Source organism: Onychostoma macrolepis, chromosome 03 (genome assembly GCF_012432095.1).
Source record: "Onychostoma macrolepis isolate SWU-2019 chromosome 03, ASM1243209v1, whole genome shotgun sequence".
Classification (NCBI taxonomy): Eukaryota; Metazoa; Chordata; class Actinopteri; order Cypriniformes; family Cyprinidae; genus Onychostoma; species Onychostoma macrolepis.
In genome coordinates this window covers 55350284-55375303 of record NC_081157.1, presented here as the reverse complement: position 1 = coordinate 55375303, position 25020 = coordinate 55350284, and the positions used below count along the sequence as shown (strand labels likewise).

Here is a 25020-nt window from a genome sequence, read left to right as displayed (position 1 = left end):
TTCTAATAATTTAGAGGCATTAGTGCCAATTAACAGGCCAATATCTGCTTCTATGGTGGGAAGTAAAACTCCTTTTAAGTAAAGCCATTTGGATACTTCATTCTGAGTAGGGATGTTGTGCTTATTAACAGGCATGGAGTTTTGTGTGTATACATCTGGAAGGGCAATGCAATTGCTCATGTAGTGCACTCACCTCCAAACCAGACACCACATTACTGACCATCATCTTCTCTTGATTCATCGTTCGCAACAGAATGTTGGTCCTTTTTCCAGTCATATCAAGTTGATTCATGAGGTCTGTAGTGCAAAATCTGGCAGAACTGCCGGGGTCCAGAAATGCATACGTCTGCACTATTTTATTTCCATTGTTCGCCTTGATCTTCACTGGCACAATTGATAGAACACTTGGCTAGCATATATGGCTAGCATATTTGGAGTTTGTGATCTTTCCATGGACACACTAGTGGCAAAACTGCTGCTAGAAGATTTAAATCCCCACACCATACCATATTTCTACAATCTTGCCCTCTACCTCATCAAGTTTCCTTATCTCTAGTCTTTGACATGGGTTATAATAATGAACTATCACCAACTCCTTCTTTCCAACCCACACTTTTATTACCACATACTCTTGTTCATTTCCTATACCTAATACTTGGTATGATACACCCTGTTTTATAAATGTTGCACATCCTCCTCCTCCCTTCTTTCTTCTATCTTGCCGCACTGCCACATAACCATATAAGATAAAATCAAATTGAGTTTTTAACCAAGTCTCTTGTACACATATAACCTCAGGTAATTCTCTCCTACTAGCAACAAATTGCTTAAAGTCTTGTCCGTTAGCCAATAGACTTCTTGCATTCCATTGCAAAATTAACATTATTAATATTATCACCCAATACATGAATTCTCTTGACTTGCTTGCATCCTCAGTTCATCATTTATTTCCTCCCACTCCAGTCCTATCATATCCAAATGATGTTCTGCTGCTTTCACAATCACCTGAATCCTTTCTGTTTTTGATTTTATTTCAAATGTTGCATTTATTACTCCTGCAATGAATGTGACCAGTTTCTTCTTCTCTTTCCAAGCATTCTTCTTATCTTGCTGCTCATTTACTTTTCCTTGATCTATATTCCCTCTTCCCCCTTTATTCTGTTTTTCTTTTCCAGCCAATTTAACTGCATCAGCATATGATACCTTCTCTTTTAACCTTATATGTTGCTCCTCCAACTTCTTTTTTTAAATACCTCACATCCCCAGTAAGCCACACTGTGATTTCCTCCACAATTACAACATTTTGGTTTCATGTCTTCACTTCCTTCACTTTCCGTTTCTTCAATGCTGGATGTTTCTTTTTTCTTTCTTTTCTGGCTTTTTCCATTCTTTCCCTTTCCTACATTTTCCCACTCATTTATCCCCGCTTCATCTTCCTCACTACAAACCATACTGTTACTCTCACTATCTGTCTCTTTCCCTGCCATTGTCCCCCAGGCTTGCAAGGAACTTCTCTGGAGTATCGTTCCGGACCTGTACAGGCCGTCGGTCGATAGTCCCAATCCAAGTTCCTCTCACCTATATTTACTATCCTCACAATACCTTAACTTCACAGTCCTCAGTCTTCCCCGCCTCCACACAACTCGCTGCTCGCCGAGTGAAGCCATCACACCGCCCCTCAAAATAAGAGTCCTTAAGTAGTAGGGCTGCTTACATCTCATTGGTCCACCAATCACATCAAAACCGGGCCAAAAGCAGATAAAACAATTACCCCGCTACAATATCAACAAGTTAAACAAAAACTTACCTGTAGCTCAACAAATCGCGGTTATTATTGTGTCGCATTTGTTGATGACACGAATCAGACCTGAAAGTGCTGGATCTCAAGATGATCTACTTACTGTGATTGTTTTTTGTATGTCTGTGTAGAGCAGATGAATCACTGAAACGCTCCCCACATGCAGTGCAGTGATACGGTTTCTCTACAGTGTGAATCCTCTCGTGTGTTTTCAGATGTGATGACTGACTGAATCTCTTGTCACAGTGTGAACACTTGTAAGGTTTCTCTCCAGTGTACAAATAATAAGTTTCAAAATTTCAAAATTATGAATCACAATAACTTAAAATAATGTATTTATTTGTTTATTTTACATGTGTTTACTATGTGAGAGTGTGTGTTACTGTATCAAGTCTTTCTGAACCATGTAGCACACATTGTAACGCTGTCACACTCCTGATAATGTTTTCCTGCAGGTTACTGGCATCGACCAGCAGGTGGCGCTCGCCTGCATTCAAAGCCTCCAGAAATGAAGCACTTTTCAACACATCTGGCTGAAAAGCTTCAGAAGCTTCATGAAGCTTCATCTCTCCACCACTAGTGAAACTAATCTTCTTCCTCTGAGGATTAATACTACTACTAATAATAATATAATTCTTGCTGTAATCTGGCCTGTTATTTGTGGAGAGTATTTTATTCTAATATTATGTATACTCTTGATATAAAGATAATTCAGCATCAGATGCTTGAGTGTAAAACGGTCTAGTTTTAGTTCATTCAAGAATAATCCATAACAGCTTCATAATCAAACTCCTGTGACAGCAGGTCATTCTCAGAGTCAGATCAGAACATGACTGTCAGGAAGAATAAAGCATGTTCGAAACTCTTTAAAGAGCGTGTAGAAATGTGTTTACCTGTGAGAAGTGAAGAGAGAAAGATCAGTCCCAGCAGACACAGATCACACTCATCAGCATCTTCTCTTTCTGTCAGTCTTTCTCTCTTTAACATCATCAGCTCCTCCTCTGCTCATCAGCTTCCGGTGTTCAGACAGACAATCACATGAAGAGCAGATTCACAGCCATCATCAGTCTGATCTGATCTGGGTTCAGAGATGATCACAGTAACAACAGTGAGATCACAGCTCTGAAAATACTGCAGAAACATGTCACACTGAGAGTACAGCCCACAGGAACATGCTCAGTTACACAGAGGAGCAGAGCTTCCACAGTAAATGAACACTGGGACTCAGGCTCTGAATGGAGCCGATAAGACTTTCACAACTACTGCTACCCTTTTTATTACCACTATTGTTTTCACTGTTGTGTAAATGAATGGCAAAAAAAAAAAAAAAAATGCATGAAAAATGATTTTTTTTTAGTTGAATATGGTGTCATGTAAACGCTCCATGAATGTGTGAGAATTCACAGCCATCAGTCCAAACTGGGTTCAGAGATCAACAGTTGTGTTTGGCTTCAGATGCAGTTCCTCTTCTTTCTTTAATTACCTGTGCGTCAAACAAACAGCCAACAATAACATGTTTCCAAACCTCAAGAGTGAGATCAGCGCTCTGAAAATATTATAAAGTGACGTGACATGTGGCCAAGTATAATAACCCATACTCAGAATTTGTGCTCTCATTTAACCCATCACACACACACACACACACACACACACACAGACAGAGCAGTGACCAGCCTTTTTTTTCTTGCAGCCACTGCTTTGAGCACAATGGTTTCAGACATGACAAAAGCCAGAAGTATACTATCATAGGCATATTTTAAAGAATCATAATCTCTGTGTGCAGTTGAAGTTAAGACTTCATGAAAATCATTACATGACACATGCAGATGATGAAAAGTGTGTTATATTTGTTGTTATCATTGATATATACACACAGCTGGGGGCTCCCTGTATAGTAAAATACTCCGGCTATGTATGTGAAATCATACCCTATACCATAGGCCACTAACAGGCGGACCGCGGCCGGGTCCGGACCCAGAAGCTGTCCCATATTGACCCGGACCTACAGCCAAAACAGAAGGTTAAGATTTAAAACCTGACGGGGCGCTTCTATTTCAACTGGCGCAGCTTTTGTAGTCTTTACGGTAGTGGACTCCGGTCCGAATCCGTGAAGGCCTTTGACATAATGAAATAAATACCAAATGCTAATTTCTAATAAATCTAATTTATATCTAGCAGATCAAGGTCAGCTCTAGAGCCGTTTGGGTGCAGTCGTGCGTGCAGTGATGAGTCTGCGCTGAAAAACAATGGCATTTTCAAAAATTAGGAAAGTTGACGGGTCATTAAAAAATCTTAAATGTTACAAGAAAGTCTTAATTATGATTTTAGGAGGTCTTAAACGTGGGGACTGAAAGACAAGAATTGCGATTAAACTTAAAAAGGCTATTCATTGAATAAATATGAGCACTGCACGTTTCAGAGTCATCTGCTTCGCTGCTTTGTGGAGTCTGTCTCTTGGGCTTTGTGTGCTGCTGCCGTTACGAAAGCGCCACCTGCTGGAAGAGAAGGATTTTCCATTTTCAATCAGCCCGAATGTCTGCTGTTATCAAAGGCCAATGTGAAAATCAACCCATGTTTTTAAGCAGCAAACACTCAGAGTTGTAAATGTGAACCGGTGGATCGACAATAAGATAATGTGTTATAAAATGTAAACAATTAAGGCAGTAAAATATATTTATATGTTATTTAATTAATATAAAACTTTATTGTTTTTGTGAAAACCTGCATCTGAACTGTATGTCATGCTTTTTACAGTCATTTTATGTTTTATTTATATATTTTTTGTGCAGGTCTTAAAAAAGGTCTTTAAAATTCTTGAATTTAAGCTTAAATATCCTGCAGATACCCTGGCCTGGCAAAACCATCAATTGTTTTTATATATATTTTATCTTGACCTAGCTTATATAATAATGATGGAAAATATCACCATACATATACAAGTTTGATAAAGGTTTTTATTGTTGACAAATAAAACATAATATTACAAACAGCTGCTCAAATGGTTCAAGCACCAGATTATCATTGCTGTCATATTGTAACAAACACTTACTTCATCATGCAGCTTTACGTGTTCTCATAATTAGTGCAAGCTGAGAGTTAAAGGTGCAATAGGTGATTGTCTTCAGAAACATTTTTTGTTATTCTGGTTGAAAGTCTCTTCACATCCTGATAGCAATCATTAAGTTAAGTGGTCTAAATGCATTTATTTATATTTATATATTCTGTGGAAGGCGTAGGACCAAGAAATGTTCGTCCAATCAAAACGCTCGGTCCGAGTGTTTTAATTGGCTTTCCTACCTGCCTGTCAACGTATGTATTTGCATACCACTGTGCACCCGGTTCGTGCGGACACGGTACGTCATGAGCGCGAACACGTACGCTGTGCAGATAGAGCAACTATAAACCTTTCTCACCGGTGAATGACTCATGATGCCCAGCGCTGTTATTTGTGCTGCGCAGCGTCTTCACACACAGACGAATCTTAAAAGAGAAGTGTGACATAATATACCTCTGTAAATAAATACTATTTCAATTTACGTCTCGCACACTTTAATCCCATTTGTATGGAACATATACGCTCGCTTCGAACTGGAATCATGGCGAGGACTGGGATTGGGAAGCTCTGATGTAGCCTATTGTAGTATGTTGTCTCTGTTATTCGGTCTGTGAGCTTATATGTGTTCAGGGGGCGTGGCTTTGGACGGCAATTGCAGGGAGGGTGGGACGTTCGGGTTCAGTGCTATCAGGCTAAAGTTAGCATTTTCCAAGATCTCCTACTGCACCTTTAATTATCTGCTTTAGACAATAGAGGCCAGTTGTTCAAGAAGATCAGTCTGGATCAGTATAATCTGAATTTAGAAATCATGTTTTGCTATCCAGTATTGTAACAAATGTAGTATTTTTGGACCAGTTTTAAAGTTTACTTCATTTTTGTTCCTGAAATCCACCCTTCTGCTGGGATCAGTGTAATCCTGTTTTTTTGTATCAAAGCTATCCCAATCTTACTAAAACTTTTGAACAACACAAACTGACGATCTGATCCTGATCAAAACCAAGATTTTGTGATCTAATCCGATATCAGAATACTTTTTATTTTTTTTATTTTTTTTTGAACAACACATTTTCAAGATTTGATCCAATCCAACAGCTGAAATATGATCAAGATTACTTTTTAACAACCGGCTCTAGATGATTTAATGAGAAAAGATCTCAGAGAGTAAAACTGTCCTCCGTTTGTTACTTTACTCTGCAGATCCTGAATCAATAATAAAGACACACAGACAGCTACTGTACAAAAACATGACAAATGAGCAGAATAACCAAAAACTACAAATAAATCAGAGCTTGTTCCTTAACATGTTATATAAGGTTCATATCCCTCTGCTCGTGTGGTGTCTGTATAATTACAGGTGCATCTCAATAAATTAGAATGTCGTGGAAAAGTTCATTTATTTCAGTAATTCAACTCAAATTGTGAAACTCGTGTATTAAATAAATTCAATGCACACAGACTGAAGTAGTTTAAGTCTTTGGTTCTTTTAATTGTGATGATTTTGGCTCACATTTAACAAAAACCCACCAATTCACTATCTCAACAAATTAGAATACTTCATAAGACCAATAAAAAAACAAACATTTTTAGTGAATTGTTGACCTTCTGGAAAGTATGTTCATTTACTGTATATGTACTCAATACTTGGTAGGGGCTCCTTTTGCTTTAACTACTGTCTCAATTCGGCGTGGCATGGAGGTGATCAGTTTGTGGCACTGCTGAGGTGGTATGGAAGCCCAGGTTTCTTTGACAGTGGCCTTCAGCTCATCTGCATTGTTGGGTCTGGTGTCTCTCATCTTCCTCTTGACAATACCCCATAGATTATCTATGGGTTTCAGGTCTGGCGAATTTGCTGGCCAGTCAAGCACACCAACACCATGGTCACTGAACCAGCTTTTGGTACCTTTGGCAGTGTGGGCAGGTGCAAGTTCTGCTGGAAAATGAAACCAACATCTTCATAAAGCTTGTCAGCAGAAGGAAGCATGAAGTGCTCTAAAATTTCCTGGTAGATGGCTGCGTTGACTGTGGACTTCAGAAAACACAGTGGACCAACACCAGCAGATGACATGGCAGCCCAAATCATCACAGACTGTGGAAACTTCACACTGGACTTCAAGCAACATGGATTCTGTGCCTCTCCACTCTTCCTCCAGACTCTGGGACCTTGATTTCTAAATTAAATGCAAAATTTACTTTCATCTGAAAAGAGGAGCTTTGCTTGACTGTATTCTCAAGCTTGCGGTCATCCCTGTTGCTTGTGCACCTTTTCCTACCCAAATTCTTTCTTCCAGTCAACTTTGCATTTAGTATGCTTTGATACAGCACTCTGTAAACAGCCACACCTTTCAGTAATGACCCTCTGTGACTTACCCTCTTTGTGGAGGGCGTCAATGTTCGTCTTCTGGATCATTGCCAAGTCATCAGTCTTCTCCATTATTGTGGTTTCAAAGAACAAGAGATACCCGGAATTTATACTGTAGGGATGGTCATTAATTGAAACTGACCATGAGTAAATATTCTAATATTTTGAGATACTGATTTTTGACTTTCATGAGCTGTAAGCTCTAATCATCAAAATAAAAAAAATTAAAAAAAATAAACTTTTGAAATGTTTTACTTTACATGCAATGAATCTAAAATATATGAAAGTTTCACTTTTTGAAATAACTTACAAGAAAAAATGAAACTTTTTCACAACATTCTAATTTATTGAGATGCACCTGTATTTGTCTGATTTGTGATGGTTCTTGTTCACAGAGACATAAAGTTGACTGCAGTTTTGCTGATCTCCAGCTTTTGATCCTCCGATGGAAGCATAAGTCACTTTATCATCACAGCGAACCTGAATCAACATCACAGTCACTGTTTTAATGCACAATTATTACAGCATGCAGTCTGAGCTCAATTCAAGACACAGATTTAGAAGAACTGCATGTAATAAAACTGATTCAGGTCATGTTGAGAGAAGACACTGATGGAAGATCAAGAAGTGTTTGCTCACCTTCTTTTTGGCTCTGTTTTTACTGTACGCAGTAAACAATATAAGTCACATCATCTGTCTGCTCCTAAACATCAATGAAAATACAGCAAATCAAGCTGTTAAAGGCCCATCTGTCACTACTGTGTGAAGCAGACTCTGAAAATGTTTGAAAATGTTTCGCTCAAATATGTGTAAAACCTTCAGGTTTAGTCAAAATCTATTATACAGACATGATGTTAGGATGACAGACCAATGACAAAAAATTAACTGTCAAATATACACAATTATGAAATATACACACATTACTGAAGATGAATCATATTGTTCACTGTGAGGAGGATGAATGGAAATGTTGATTGTGTCATTGATTCTGTTATATTTATTTCTATCTGTGAGCTTTACAGCAGAAACAGTAGAAATATAGTAACTTGTCCTGATCTACTGTAATGTGACTAATATGAGTGTGATATTTCAGAGTCAGTCCTCTGTGGAGCTTATGGTTATTAATAACTCATGGATCAACCTACAAAACTCACCACAGAGTCATCAGTCGCTCTTCTGACACCTGAAACATAATGTGATGGGAATAGTTATGATCAAACACACAAACCAAACACAACATTGTTTCCAGAATAGAAACATTATTTCTGTTAACTCTCTTTAAATACTTTGTTGGACATTTTGGACTTTTTTGTCTGTTGTTATATAATATGAGAAACTCTTCAAACTCAGCGGCTCTTTTTTTATGAATCAGCCAAATGATCAGAGCAGGAATGAGAAGAGCGAATGAAGCGCCGACAACAATCACAATCACTGAGAGAGAGACACACATTCATTACTGTGTTTAACCAAATACTGAACAATAACAAACTACCAATACAATGATAAATGACACATTTAATAGCATAATTATCCTTGTTTATCATGAAAAACTGATACTTGTGATGAGGATTTACAGTAAGTTTATTACAGCTGTGCTCGTTCTCTGATCTACTGTCATTCACAGTTCAGTAGCTATGAAGTCTATATTACAGTAAAAATAGTCAATTACACCATCGTGAACACTGCATCAATATTCCAGTATTATTAATCCTGACGTTCTCTGAGGTCATCTTCACTACAGTCTATAACTGAGACACCTGATGGTCAGGTTGTGTTTGTATGAAAGTAATGCTGGTTTCAGTGCTGCTAATAATCAGGCTGGCGTCTGATATACAGTGTTGCCATGGGCAACGGTGAATATTAGGGGATATCTGATGACTGAATGCTACAACTGACCAATTAGTATCAAGTTTTCCAGAGAGTTGTTTATTTGAGCTGAAAGTCATCTGAACACTAACAGACTGAACCTCAATTTATAGACTATACCTAATAATTATAGACATGATTGTTTAGGATCGTCTGGATATGAATGATGTGTCTGTGACGTTTAATAGAGTATCTTTTTACATAACAGTATTAGTTTTCATGTTTAAGGATTGTAGGTGATGTACGAGAGAATGAAATGAGAATCTGATGTAGATTTCAGATGAAGCGTGGCGTGAGTTAAAGTTTGTGATCAGCTGCTCTAATAACTCAGAGAGGATTCAGTATGTTTAGATACTGATTCTAGTGTGAATTCAGAGTCTGAAATGAGGAAGATGTACAAACACACCTTCTTTCAGAGAGATTGGTGTAAGGTTGAAAATAATCAAAGACTTCTGCTTTCCTGTCCCGAACATATCTTAAGTAACAAAAGGGCCATTTGGCGTTCCTAAAGGCACAGGGGTGCTGATAGTGATCAAGGCCTGTAGGCCAACATGTGTATACAACGGGGGTCTACTAATTGTCACATCTTTTGCCCAGTGGGTGAAGCTGTAATCTGCTGATTGGTCAGTTTGAATGTCTCACATTTGGGTTTTAGTCACATGGTCAAGGAAGGGATAAAAGAAGATTGCAACTGTTGCTCTGTCTCTTTTCTTGCTCTTTTGGGGCTCTGCCCTCTCGCCCTCTTTTTCTTCCTCAACTCTATCAACTCTTTTCTTCCTACCAACTCTATAAGAAACATTTTACATACATGCTGGGTACAATTAGCTGTTTATGTTTTACCATCCTTCATCTATTTTTTTGTTACCAATTCAAGTGTAACCATAACAAAATTAGGGGTGTACCTGACTAAGGATTTTCATAGTCGAATCAGAATTTTCGAATCTTGCTGATAGTCGACTGATAGTCGAATCATATGTTTGGGGGTGGGGCAAAATACATTACCAAGATTCAAGTGACATTCGACAGTCATAATTACTGACTTTAATACACAGGGAAAATGTGTAATGGACGCCTCGCAGGTACAAACGGAGTGAATAATGTTTTATGTTTTGATTAAAAGATAGCTAACATTAAACGTCAGCGAAACCCTAAGAATTCACAACATTTTTTACAATAGTGCTCTCATTATAACGTTATGTATATGACAGTTATTAATGTTCTGCATTTCTGTTTTGAGCTGCACGTGCTGAAGAGGACCAGTAGAATGAAGCATTTGATAGCAGGTTTTTAATCAATGGGATTTAACTCATTTAACTCAATACGCTTCATTATTTATACAACATAACGTTAATATAACAAAGGCTATCTGCACAAAACGCCCCGATGCATGAACGTCTCTGCGCGGCTCTGAATGAACTCCTTTTGTGGACGCGTTCTTCACGCAACAACGTGCAGAAACACGGGAACTAAACTCTAAAAATTCACAGCGTTTTATTATAATAGTTTTCTCATTATAATGTTATGTGTATATGACAGTCCCAGTAATAGTTATTAATATTCTGCATAGTTGTTTGTCCTGCGCGCTGAAGAGATCATCACCGTGAAGCACTTTACTGCAGCGACTCAACCAAATGCATCTTATATGAGATAAATAATATATACACAATATATATAAACCGGTTGAAATGTTTTGAAATCACTTGCATCCTACCTGATCGAAAAAAATCCAGTCTTTCACTCTGCATCGGTCTGAGTCGTGTTAAAGTTTTAAATCCTTGCTGCCAAAATGCTCCGCTGTCGGTCACAGATTATGGAAAGTGAAACTTAAATCTATAATAGGGGTGCTTGGATTTATTCACGCACGTTAAAATATTTATTTAAAGCTTTTTTCTTTTCAGATTCTCACTTACAGCATTATCATAATAGACTGTATATGAACTTATTGGGAGAAAACTGGTAGTTCGATGTGAAATCAGACACTGAGCACCCCCATATAGCCAAAATGGCATGATCATAACACCCCGCGAATATTCGACTGTGAGATTGGGAGTGGAATCAGGCTTTCCTGTAGCTCAAATAGTAGAGCATGGCGCTAGCAACGCCAAGATCATGGGTTCGATTCCCAGGGAAAGCAAGAGCTGATCAAATGTAAAAACTGTAACTTGAATGCAATGTAAGTCGCTTTGGATAAAAGCGTCTGCTAAATGCATAAATGTAAATGTAAATGTACTTGAATCGAAGCATCGAATCGTCGACTATTCGGGGTCACCCCTAAACAAAATACTTTTATTAAACCATTTCAATTATTAATTATGAGCTAAATAGTCTTGATTCAAGGTTAATATTGAAGTGCTACCTATTGCAATACAATATCACTTAATAGCAATGCTCTCCCACATATTTATGTATTCTAACTGCGCTTATCTCCGTCGTTGGTACAGTGTATAAGTGGCAGTGGGTGGTAAAAGACAATAAATGTAAAGTGTTATACCATCATGCTGATAATGTTTCTTTAGTCATTCGGCAATCTTACTGCCTAAACCACTGTAGGGAAACCACCCTTACATTGTTACTGTTGCTGTAGTTGACGTTACAACTGTTAAAACAAAATGGAAATAGAAAAATCATACTTTAGTGCATGAAGTCAGCATTAAGACATTTGTTTTACAACCTGCTGTAGTCCAGAATAATATCAGCTATTAGTTTATATCAGTTATGGCACTAACATGGAATGAGTTTGAATTTTTAAGAAATACTCACTTTAAACATTTAAGTTCAACCCCTCAATTCTATCATTGACATATACAACTAAATAATATATTTGCATCAGGTTTTATATGTGGGGAAAGCAAATGATTGAGGTCAACACATTCAATAATGTTTGATAAGCTCTTGATCTGTAGCCGGCACTGTAAAGCATTGAAATAATAAAGAAATACATGCATACCTTGTTGTTCAGTAAATACAGGTGTTTGAAAAGAAAAAAACAAAAAAAACATTGAAGTAATAAGAATTCATCCCTGTTTGACTAGTGTGTTTGTTTCAGCAGTTCTCGTTATCAGTTGAAGCTCATACAGAATCAGACAGTCTGATCAGTGATCAGTTTCTGGAAATCTTAAGAAACTCTGTAGAAATGGATCATGTTTCTCAGCTGAAGTTTGTTCACTGCTCATCTGTACACTGTATTATAGGATGTTATTATTGTTTTGAGAGTTATATATTTAAGCATCAGACAACTGTTAATTTAATGTCATCTATAGGTTAATATTAACCAAATTACTCTGTTAATTAAGTAAGCAATAACTGACAACGGTCCGTTGAATTATTAGAAAAATAATGCACACCCGAGGTGGTGATGCGGCCACGACACAAAGCGGAACTACACCGCATTATTTTTCTAATAATTCAACGGACCGTTGTCAATTATTCCGCTTATACTATGGTTGACACACCTCAAGACATCGATCAGATGATATATTTCAAGGCATTCGTCCGGTATTAAATCTCTATTGTGAGTAGGATTATTTCTTCTGCATCTCATCCTCCGTTGCTAATTCCAAAATGTAATTTTAAACCTAGTAATGGAGGCTTGAGCCGTTGATAGCAGATTAATGCAGTTATTACAGTTAATAACTAAGTTATGATTGAGAGAGAGAGAGAGAGAGAGAGATTACCACTGTGTGTCTCTCAGTGTTCAGCAGCAATGTCTAGTTATAGTGAAACTTTAAGTTCATTTTCTTCATGAACAGCGCCGTTGTTGTTACCTCGCTTGTGAGAAGTCATATAGTTTTTAAGTTGTTATACTATGTTACTGATAAAATCGTCAGAGTAGCGCTAACAACATTAGCGTGCATGTTAGCTTGTGTGCAAACTGTCTGTGAGGGAGAGAGAGCAGGAGAAATAGAGTATGTGCTTTCCGTACATAATAAAACGTAATTTTGTGGCAAAAACATGGACATGATCTGTCGTTTTTATCCTATAGTTTACTATATTTATTTGTTTGGCCAGTGTCGTTGTGGGTTTTGGTTCTTTTGCTGTTTTAGGCTGTAAGGACCTTTGAAATAACAGAAATCATTTGGCGAAGTGATATGGTCATGTAATGCGGTCAAGAGCTGCCTGGAACTACGTTCACCATGTGTTTCCCTGAAAATAACTGCACACTTTAGAACGGTCGTCAGCCAATCAGATTCAAGCATTCAACAGCCCTGTAGTATAATCTGAAATAATTTCGTGAAAGGTTTTTATCAATCTGTCTGAAAAGACCGTTTTACTCCCATTACACCTGTGTGTTGAATGATAATGTGCTTCTGAAGCCTGTAACCCTGGTTTCTCTGTAAAGTTGTTTACTGTAAGACTAAAAGACAGAAACTGCAGTGAGAAACATTTCACAAAAGGTAGGTGGTTTGGTTCACATTTTTTGATATAGTGGCTGAAAGTCTCTTCAGATCCCGATAGCAATCTCTAAGTTAATTGGTCTAAATGTGTTTATATGTATTTATATCGTCTGTGGAAGGCGTCCAATCATATCGCTCGGTCCAAACATTACGATAGGCTGTTCTGCCTGCTGTCAGTGTATGTGTCTTCATACTGCAGCACACACTGTTCACACACACACACACACACACACATACACACACGATCAGCGCGTTCATTACACTATCGCAGACCGAGTGAGAATGGAAGGTGTTATCACTGTAATATTATGTGCTTTGTACAGTAATATTTTCTCAGTTACTTTCAATGTTTTCTATACATTTTATGGCTTAGATCACTACTATTTCACAATGACAATATGTAGTCAAATTGATCTCTGAAAGTCTTCTCTAATCTATGTTTGTCTATGTGTTGAATTATGATGGCACGGCCTTTAACATTTAAATAAATCTTTTTTTTTCTGTAAAGGTGTTAACTTCGGGGCTCAAGAGAGGGTTAAATAGGTTCTTATAGAGCTGATGTATCTAATGACTTGAACCGTTATTCAGTGGATCAGCCAGTTGATCATTATTAGACAAGATAAATGCAGTGAGAAACAATGAAACATGAAAAAAAAAATATATAATTGTGAGCATTTACACAAATCAGGCTATACTTAAAATAAGTGATTTTGCCTCGACACAGACTGCATACCTTTTTTTTTTTTTTCTTTTGGAAATAGCCAAAAAAAATAAACCTTGTCAAATACAATACAATTAATTTGAACTAGAGAAACTGAAGTACATGAAATAAAAACTCTTCAGTTAAAAAACAAACAAACAAACAAACAAACAAAAACAAAAAAATCCTCTCTCTCTTGTATCTGGTTGTTTTACTTGATAATGTAAATGAAATATTTGGTTTCAGTTGAACTAATCAGTGTTTTAGTTACACCAGCTCAGTTATATTGAGCAGATTATTCATGTCTGTGTTTTTGGTTATCATTGTGCTGAAGAGTGGAGCTTTTACTCATTGTAGTCCAAAATTATCTTCAGTTAAAATATGCAGCTAATACACTGAACAAATAAAACACTATTTATCATTGCACTGACATTAACACATTCACTGCATGAAGCAACAAAACCATTGTCATCGAACAACTATCCATAAACTAAACACAAGCTCTAGTCTTCAGCACAATACTTATCACAAGACTCTGTAAAGCCCAAAATATCTGAACTTTAAACACTAACAGGTCTTTCCTTTTACACTTTATTTAAACAACTCTTTAAATTTAAATGTAAGTGATTACATGCATTTGTTAACATGAACAAGAGAGGATCCAGTGAAACTCAGAACAGTGAAATATCATTTTTTGTCTGTACCTTGTGGAATCACTGGTGACGCTGGATCATCTTGAGCTGTGAAGATGAATGTTAGTTCAGATTAATCAAACTGTAGAATATGACAATCATATTATAATTAATAAACACACAAGATAACTCTAGCATCATTATATTATCAGATCTAACAGAGACTCTTCAGTAACTGATCATGAGATTGTTTTCTGACCTGAACTCTTGACAGTATATGTGACTGAGCTCTGGACTCGATCTCTGTGAGTAACACTGCATCTCCACTCTCTGTTGTGATCTTCATTCAGGAGTGTTGTAGTCAGAGTGATGTTACAGTGATCTGATGCTGATATCTGATATCTGGAGTCTGATATCTTCAGTTTAACACCAGCCTGATTCACCCAGAACAGCTCAATTCCCTCAGAACGGATCCAATCATCACAAGAGACTCCAGCATCTGAATATGAATACAGCTGACAGAAGAGAGTCACAGAGCGGCCTGCACTGATCTCAGTCTGTGAGGATGATGAAGATGAAGAGACTGAAACACAAAATAACACACACATCACACACTCTTCAATCATCATCAGAGTTTAAATGAAGAATTTGCCCTTTTTAAATTGATCATATAATCATAAACTTACCATGAAGAACATGCAGAAACACACGAGCATCAGTTCCTTGTTGTTGTCCTTTCACTCCTGTCCATTGTTGGCAGATGTAAATGCCATAATCTTCTTCTGTGATGTTGTTGATGTTCAGAGAGCAGTCAGACCCCAGACTCAGTCTCTCATGTCTCTCTGTGTCTTTCTTTATCCCTAAACCAATCAGTTCAACTGCTGCTGAATGACTGAATCTGTTATAGATCCATGTAGTTGATTTGCAGTCATGAAGAGCATTATTACAGGACAGACGGACATTTTGACCAGAACTGATGAACACATGAGCATCATCCACTTCACTGGAACCTGAAACACAAGAACATCTGAGTGATCATCATATTATATATTAATAAATGATAACCTCTAACACAGCAGCATGAAAAGCAGAAGATTCAGATCATACAGTGTTTTTTCCTCACTTAATGTGAACAACACACTCTTTAGAAGAACGTCTCAGGTTACATATGTAACCATGGTTCCCTGAGTAGGGAACAAGACACTGTGTTCTCTAGGGGTCGCTATGGGGAACGCCGTCAGCGTGACCCGTGTCTGAAGCATATATACAAAAACACCACATGTTGGCCAGCGACAGCCTATGACGTCACTACCGGCACGACCACAGTATAAAGGGGCGCCGGGAAAATACGTCATTCACTTCTTTGTCTGAAGCTTGCATCCGAAGCATGGCACCGAGCCTAGTGGACGCAGTGTCTCGTTCCCTACTCAGGGAACCATGGTTCCCTTTCAGTCGGTCACTCCGAGTCACGTCGGATGACCGACGAATTGGGATCTCGCCAGAGAGACCAATCCACTTCGAGTGTAACTAAACGAGCCTATGGACATTGGCATGCTATCATTGCATCCAGCTGCTGCTGATCACAGCGTGAGTATAAGAGGCAGCAGGTGCACCGCATTAATTCATCCTTTCGAATGAATCACTGCTGCTCTCCTATCCTGCGAGTGAGAAGACGAGCGAGTGTGGGCGTTACAGCGCAGCAGCGGTGGTCGCGGTCTCACGGGAAGAAGAGGAAAAGGCGATTCCCGTGAAGACAGTCACACTAGGAGTGTGTGGTGGCCAGCTCCCCTGCGTGCTTCAGCACTTATTAAAGAGCAAATTTCTCTAAAAGAGCAACATAGGTGATCGCGTCTTTTTAAAGATGTCTTATCACCCGTGCGTTTCTGGGTGTGGTCGTTTCCTGGCGCCTCAGGATGGTCACGATCGCTGCCTCACGTGTCTGGGCATTCAGCACACTGAGGAAGCTTTCGTGGATGGTTCATGTTGTTCTTGTGGGTAGTTGCATAATAGACTCCGCTATGTCAAACATGACGGAGTCCCTCTGCCTCTGCCGCGATCCAGCGTTCGTTCCCGGGGCGGCGCTGTATCCAGTGGAGTCAGAGGTGATCTGAGGGTGACAGTGAGGGCTTCCCCAAGAGGAGTTCCTCACCCCTCAAGCGCTCCGCAGCCGGTGGGGTTGCCGTTGGAGTGGGCTGGGACCTCTGCAGAGCGGGGTATACCACCCGTTTCCTTCGGTGCTCCCCCTGACGACCAGATGTCGATCGCTGCATCGGAGGGTGAGTCGCTCTCTGGGGATGACGACTCGGCTGCGTTGCCCCTTCGGGTGTGGTAGCGTTGTCCGAGCCAGACCCAGAGATGACGGCTATGCTTTCCCAGGCCGCCGAGAATGTCGGGCTCGTGTGGAATCGTCCACCGCGTCCCGATCCTTTGAGGCTGGATGAGTGGTTTCTTGGTGGGGGTCGCTGGTTCTCAGCGCCTCCGTGCCATTCTTTCCGAAGTGCATGAGGAGCTTACAAGATCGTGGAAGGCACCTTTCACTGCCCGAAACAAATCTTGTGGCTCCTCCGCTCTCACCACCCTCGATGGTGGGGCCGCTTTGGGGTATGCGGGCATCCCCTCAGTGGAGCGGTCTGTGGCCATGCAACTATGTCCAACAGCTGCTACCACTCTGCGGGGTGACCCGTGTCTCCCCTCGCGGGCCTGTAAGTATTCGTCAGGTCTAACTGGCAGTGCTTACAGAGCCTGTGGGGAGGTCCAGGAGCGCCATCTCTGGCTGTGTCTTGCTGACATGAGGGAGTAGGAGAAGGTACAGTTCCTGAATGCTCCTGTGTCGCAGACCGGCCTTTTCGGCGACGCTGTCGAGAGCTTTGCCCAGCAGTTCTCGGCAGCCCAGAGGCAGACTGAGGCGATCAAACACATCATGCGCCGGAGGAAACCTGCTGCTTCCACTCCGGCTGCAGCCCCTCAGCCTGCTCGTCGCCGTAGGCGCCCCCCTGCGGCTGCCCCCACTCCCGCGCAGCCACAGCAGCCTTCCACCAGGCAGCATCGTGGAGCTGGTCGCAGTCAGGACGCCCAGCCCGTCCAGGCCCCTGCCAAACCTGGCGGCAAGCGCAAGTGCAAGAGGCCCTGAGACGAGCGACCCAGGGATGGAGGAAACTGCTCGTCGGGAGATGGTGACCGCAGTGGTGGAGCCGGGTGGAGAACCTTTTGTTTCGTTTTGTTTCTGTTCCTCCGCTGGCCCAGCAGCCAGCGGTACCCAAAACATCAATAAAAGAGCAGTTTCCTCAATCTCTGGGTCTCAAGAGGAGGAGAGTGGTGAACCGTGCATCACGGGATCACTTCCCTTCTCCTCTCTCGCCAGCAGGCAGCAGTGGGTTGCCCAAGAGCACCCCTCCTGCCCATTCGTGGAAGCAGGTAAGGGCGGTAGCACTCGAGTTCCCATTTCAAGGCGTCACACGCCGCATTTTTGGGTGCGTCTGTCCCCTAGATTGGTTTGCAGTGATCGACCTGAAGGACATGTACTTTCATGTCTCGATTCTCCCGCGACACAGGCCATTCCTGCGATTCGCGTTCGAGGGTCGGGCATATCAGTACAAGGTCCTGCCCTTCGGGCTGTCCCTTTCGTCTCGCGTCTTCACCAAAGTCACAGAGGCAGCCCTTGTTCCCCTGAGAGAACAGGGTGTGCGCATCCTCAACTACCTCGACGACTGGCTCATACTTGCACAGTCTCAAGAGCAGTTGTGCGCACACAGGGACATGGTGCTCAGGCACCTCAGCCAGTTGGGTCTTCGGGTCAACTGGGAAAAGAGCAAACTCGTGCCAATGCAGAGGATCTCTTTTCTCGGCATGGAGTTGGATTCGGTCAACCAGACGGCACGCCTCACCCAGGAATGTGCTCAGTCGGTGCTGAACTGCCTCAAGACTTTATCAGGCAGGACGGCGGTCCCACTGAAACTCTTTCAGAGGCTCCTGGGGCATATGGCTGCAGCTGCGGCGATAGTTCCGCTCGGTCTGCTCCATATGAGACCGCTTCAGCACTGGCTCCATGGCCGAGTCCCAAGGTGGGCGTGGAAACGCGGTACTCACCGGGTTCAGATTACACCGGCCTGCCGCAAGACCTTCAGCCCGTGGGCAGATCCCTCGTTTCTTCGGGCAGGAGTGCCCCTGGAGCAGGTATCCAGGCATGCTGTGGTATTCACGGATGCCTCGGCCACTGGCTGGGGAGCCATGTACAACGGGCATGCAGTGTCAGGGGTGTGGACGGGTCCCCAACTGCGTTGGCATATCAATTGCCTCGAGTTGCTGGCAGTATGCCTTGCCTTGAGCCGCCTCAGAGGGCACCTTCGGGGCAAGGACGTTCTGGTCCGTACGGACAACACTGCGAGCGTTGCGTATATCAACCGGCAAGGCGGTTTACGCTCCCGTCGCATATCGCAACTCGCCCGCCACCTCCTCCTCTGGAGTCAGAAGCATCTGAGGTCCCTTCGTGCCATCCACATCCCAGGAGTGTTCAATCAGGCAGCCGACGAGCTGTCTCGAGCGGCACTTCCTGGGAGTGGAGACTCCATCCCCAGGCGGTGCAGCTGATTTGGAGTCAGTTCGGAGTTGCTCAGGTAGACCAGTTTGCGTCTCCAGAAACCACCCACTGCCAGTGGTTCTACTCCCTGTCCGAGGCAACGCTCGGCACGGATGCACTGGCACACAGCTGGCCCCAGGGCCTGCGCAAATATGCGTTCCCCCCAGTGAGCCTACTAGCACAGACACTGTGCAAGATCAGGGAGGACGTGGAGCAGGTCTTGTTAGTGGCTCCATATTGGCCCAACAGGACCTGGTTCCCAGAACTCATGCTCCTCGCGACAGCCCCTCCCTGGCCAATTCCTCTGAGGAAGGATCTGTTTTCTCAGAGACGGGGCACCCTCTGGCACCCACGTCCAGACTTGTGGAAACTCCATGTGTGATCCCTGGATGGGACGCGGAGGTTGCGCTGAAGTGGAACCTGTTCGTTGAATGGTGTTCCTCTCACCGTGAGGACCCCCGGAGATGTTCAATCAGAGCCGTACTTTCCTTTTTGCAACAAGGGTTGGAGCGTAGGCTGTGCCCCTCCACCCTTAAGGTTTATGTTGCTGCTATTTCCGCTCACCACGACCCCGCAGAGGGGAGGTCGGTGGGGAAGCACAATCTGGTTGTCAGGTTTCTTAGGGGGGCCAGGAGGTTAAACCCTCCTAGGCCTCCCTCCCTACCCTCTTGGGATTTGGCATTGGTGCTAAGAGCCCTACAAACTGCCCCCTTCGAGCCTTTGCAATCAGTTGAGTTGAAGTTTCTCTCTATGAAAACCCTACTCCTGACTGCGTTGGCCTCGATCAAGAGGGTGGGGAACCTGCAGGCATTTTCGGTCGACGAATTGTGCCTTGAGTTTGGGCCGGCTGACTCCAGTGCAACACTGAGGCCCCGGCCCGGCTATGTGCCCAAGGTTCCTACCACTCCCTTCAGGGACCAGGTAGTGAACCTGCAAGCGCTGCCCCTGGAGGAGGCAGACCCAGTCCTAGCTTTGCTCTGTCCTGTACGCGCACTGCGACAATACGTGGATAGAACTCAGAGCTTCAGGACCTCAGAACAGCTCTTTGTCTGTTACAGAGGACAGCAGAAGGGGAAGGCTGTCTCCAAGCAGAGGATGGCCCACTGGATAGTGGATGCCATCATCTTGGCCTATGAAGCACAAGGTGTGCCCTGCCCGCTCAGGTTGCGTGGTCACTCCGCTAGGGGTGTCGCATCGTCCTGGGCGCTGGCTCGTGGTGCCTCGCTAGCAGACATCTGTAGAGCTGCGGGTTGGGCGACTCCTAACACGTTCGCTAGGTTTTATAGCCTACGTGTCGAACCGGTTTCCTCCTGTGTTCTCACCTCAAACGGGTAGTGGCACTGAGAGGCCCAGCTCAGAGTTGGCTTGCGGCGTTCTTACGCCTAATTCTCCAGAGAGTTCCTTAACCAGGCAAACCCTGTCAAGTCCTCCAGCACTCCGGCGTCCGGACGTGGCAGAGCGTCCGGCGCCAGGCCTTTCAGCCAATGAATTCCTGAAATCTGATGTGAGGCTAGTGCCCATATGAGAGACCCTGCCGGGATCCCATATGTGTATTCCACGGTATGCTTATTAAAGCCGTGTTTCCCCTGGCAGACTACGTTCTGCCATCTCTAATGATGCAGCCTAATGCCGAGTTCACACTGCACGATTTTCAAACTCGTCGGATCGCTGTTGTTTTCACACTGCGTGACTATCTGGGGTAGCATTCAGTCGCTGCTGTGTTCACATTGCACGATGGATCGGCGACAGGGGCTTTCACATTGCACAATTTCACAATAGGAAGAATCGCGACAACTCTGTCTGATCCGCAAACTACGTTTCACACCAAAACACACGCGAGAAGTGATAAGGAAATAACGCGAGAACCTGCGTGCGTCAGCCCGTTGTTCTCGAGCGAGACTGGAGGTATTAAAAAAATATAGCCCGCAAATTTTCTGTGCGCTGATTTCCAGCTAAAAAAAGAAAAACAGATTATGCAAGAGGGAGATGCAGGGAACAGGGATTGTGCTCTGCAAAGAGTGGTAAATAATAATTTTGCAGTAACTGTTATGCTGATGTTGCGGCTGGTCAAGCATTTGTGCTTGTTTCTGTATGATATAATTGTACATATTAAAATACTGATATGGTCTATAACTCCTCACCGAACTTCCTCTGCCCTGTATCTTTGTCTCTCATTGGCTGAAGGTCATCGTGATGTAGTTTTCAGTCAGAAATCATTGCACACAGCGTGACTGTGAATCGCCGACAGCTCCAGATATTTAGCATGCCAAATATTTCGCGGGCGTCGGCGACGTGTCGGCGATTCTCTCAGATCGCGTCTTTGATAATTCACACTGCGCGATTGTCACCGCGTTAACGAGCTCCGATTTGCCTCCGATGTCGGGCATTTGTCGGCGATTTATCAAAACCTGTCGGCGAGTGAAAAATCGGGCTAAAATCGTGCAGTGTGAACTCGGCATAAGCCATCTCAGAGACTTCCATGTGCAATAGGGCCCTACGGGATTACTTCACATGTCTAAATGCCACTTATCCCCCTCTGGGAGGAGGTGACTCCGCAGTGTGCCTCTTCCAAACGGAAGGGCACGCTTCCCAGTGTTATCCAAGTCCTACTGTCTGGGTTGCTCAAGGAACAACAGTAGTTGACCTTCTCTGTGTAGAGCCCGGTTCTATCGTCTGCCTTATAGGAAGGATCAGGAGGCCTACACAGGGCACTGGAAGGGGCAGCTCCTGTGGCGCTTTGGTAGGGATCCCAATTCGTCGGTCATCCGATGTGACTCGGAGTGACTGACTGAAAGGGAACGTCTCGGTTACGTATGTAACCCTCGTTCCATGAAGAAGGGAATGGAGACGTCACGTCGCCACAGTCGCTGTACCACCGCTGAGCGGCCGGGTCACCGGCTCGGCTCCTCAGCGAAAGCATGAATTAATGCGGTTCACCTGCTGCCTCTTATACTCACGCTGTGATCAGCGGCAGCTGGATGCAATGATCGCATGCCAATGTCCATTGGCTCGTTTAGTTACACTCGAAGTGGATTGGTCTCTCTGGCGAGATCCCAATTCGTCGGTCATCCGACGTGACGTCTCCGTTCCCTTCTTCAGGGAACGAGGGTAACTGAGGGTAACTCGTAACTGAGATGTTACATATGTAACCTGAGATGTTCCCTTTCGAGGGACTTCGAACTGCATCCTCTAGGGGTCGCTATGGGGAACGGAATACCCATGCCACCATGCTGAGGGGAGTGCAAGCCAAGCACAAAAGGCGAGCACTAAGTACCAACTCTACCCGGCTAAGGGAGTTGCCCCTGGGACGGTACGATGGCTGTCAGTGACATTATCCCCTTCTGCTCATAGGTAACCCTCAATAGTGAGGGGTTGAGAACGCTTCGTCTGGATCACCTCCCTCAGGTCTTGCCTACCTCTCTTTGACCAGCGCCTCCCTCTAGCCCTACCCGCAGGCGGGGGAGGGGAACGAGTCGTGACACTAGCCTTCTGTGCCCATCTCTGATCCCCAGATGGAGATGGGCCAGGACCCCTGCGTTGTTCGGGCTCAGAACTGGACCTTCTTGGAATGAAGGTTTTGAAGGCCGCTGAGCACGCCTTCGCCTCCCTAAATTTCTCGACCACCGTCTCGACGGAGGTACCGAAAAGCTCGGAAGGCGAGACTGGAGCATCGAGAAGAAAGCCCTTCTCTTTCTTCCCAACATCTGCCAGATTCACCCACAGATGTCTCTCTGTTACCACCATGGCCGAATCCGTGGTGCGGCGCAACTCAGCTACTTCATCAGATGACAAGCCCTGACCCTTATCCAGGTCCTTCAGCAGATCAGCCTGGTATGCCTGAAGCACCGCCATCGTGTACAACGAAGCGACAGCCTGACCTGCTGCTGCATATGCCCTGCCATTTAAGCGAGATGTTTCCTGAAGGGGCTTAGATGGCAAGGAGGGAGCCTTGAGAGAGGATGTCTCGCCCACAGAGAGATAGCTGGCCAGCATCTCTTCCACAGGGGGCATCCCCTCATAGCCATTTTCACACATCCCCTCAATGTTAGCATAACTGGTATGCTGAAACCTATGAATGCGAGAGGAAAACAGCTTTTTTCATTCCCTCTCAACCTCCGCATGGAGATCAGGAAGAAATGGAAGGCTCACTCGAGCTGGGGGCTATGGCCAGAAAGATAACGCTCATCGAGACGACCCCGTGGCGCCACCATCTTGGCCCGCTTCCACGGCAAGTCAAGCCTCGCCGTTGCTGCTCCATAACCTCCAACAGTTCGTCATACGCAGGGCAGGAGGATTGAGAGGGCTCAGTCTCAACTTCTTCGCCTCAGACATCTCCTGCTCTTCCTGGGCATAACCCAGCAGAGCACTAGCCACTGGATCAGATGATGTCAGAGAGATCGCATCATCTTCATCCAGCGACTCACTCGTTCGCGGCCGACGAGCGAGAGAAGGAAAGCCCTCTCTAACTCATGAGCCAGCTCCGCCTGCGAGCCCCACGAGCTCATTCTCCTCCGTGCCTCAGCAGCAGTGGGTCTCGAGCCGCGGGAAGCAGATGGCTGTCCCTCCTTCCTCGAAAAGAGAGACAGACGAGAGCAGAGCTTTCTCATAGAAAAAAGCTCACAATGCACGCAGATTGCTCCCTCGAGGACATCGCGTGCGTGCTTCTAGCCCAAACAAAAGACGCAAAGATCGTGTGTGTCATCAGGTGTCAAATAACGAGGACACGGATGCACACATCTCTTAAACGCCTTGCTAGTGATCGCCATAGTAGAAAATCGTTTCTTGCCTGTAGAATACACGCTTCAAACAAAACAGTCACTGAAGACGAAGAAGAGAATGACGTATTTTCCTGGCGCCCCTTTATACTGTGGTCGTGCCGGTAGTGACGTCATAGGCTGTCGCCGGCCAACATGTGGTGTTTTTGTATATATGCTTCAGACACTTCTAGAGGACGCAGTTCGAAGTTCCCTCGAAAGGGAAGCTATTTTTCTTTATCAGAGAGCTGCTGAAATCACAAACACACTCTTGATATGAAGATAATTCAGCATCAGATGTTTGAGTGTGAAACGGTCTAGTTTTAGTTCATTCAGGAATAATCCAGTATGTTCTTTATGTAACACAAGAATAAACTGATCATGTTGAAACTCTTTCTCAGACTAATTAAACTAAATCTTGTAGAGAAAAGACAGATTTCTTTACCTGTGAGAAGTGAAGAGAGAAAGATCAGTCCCAGCAGACACAGATCACACTCATCAGCCATCTTCTCTTTCTGTCAGTCTTCCTCTTCATTATATGCTCTCGACTCTTTCTTTAAATACGATCAGCTCTTCCCGTGTTCGTTCACTTCCTCTGATCTTCTGACCGACTGAGTGTTTAAATCATGTTAAAGTTATTTATATTATTTATATTTAGTAACACGATGCCTGAGCGTAATGGAGAAGTGCTGCTTTATATTTTGTGAAACATGTCAGAACTTGCTCTTACTGAACTTACTGAACTGTTAACCAGATTTGATTTGAACACAATCTATAGGCGATACTTTTGCACGAGTGCATTACTGTTAGTTTCACCATTTCAGTAGTTTCCTGCATTCCATTAAACTCTAGAAATAAAATCATTCAGTTATTAATCATAAAACTG

At 43.4% G+C, this 25020-nt stretch overlaps 1 protein-coding gene across 1 annotated transcript; it reads right to left on the bottom strand.

Moving 5' to 3' along the window:
* Window positions 1-2884: 2884 nt before the first annotated feature.
* Window positions 2885-24640, bottom strand: LOC131536566 (uncharacterized). Its single transcript, XM_058769598.1, has 4 exons — window positions 24580-24640; window positions 15491-15814; window positions 15064-15387; window positions 2885-2929 (listed from the first exon to the last, which is right to left on the bottom strand). Exons 1-4 carry the CDS (start codon window positions 24638-24640, stop codon window positions 2913-2915), a joined length of 726 nt encoding a protein of 241 aa, XP_058625581.1. The 3' UTR covers window positions 2885-2912.
* Window positions 24641-25020: the final 380 nt, after the last annotated feature.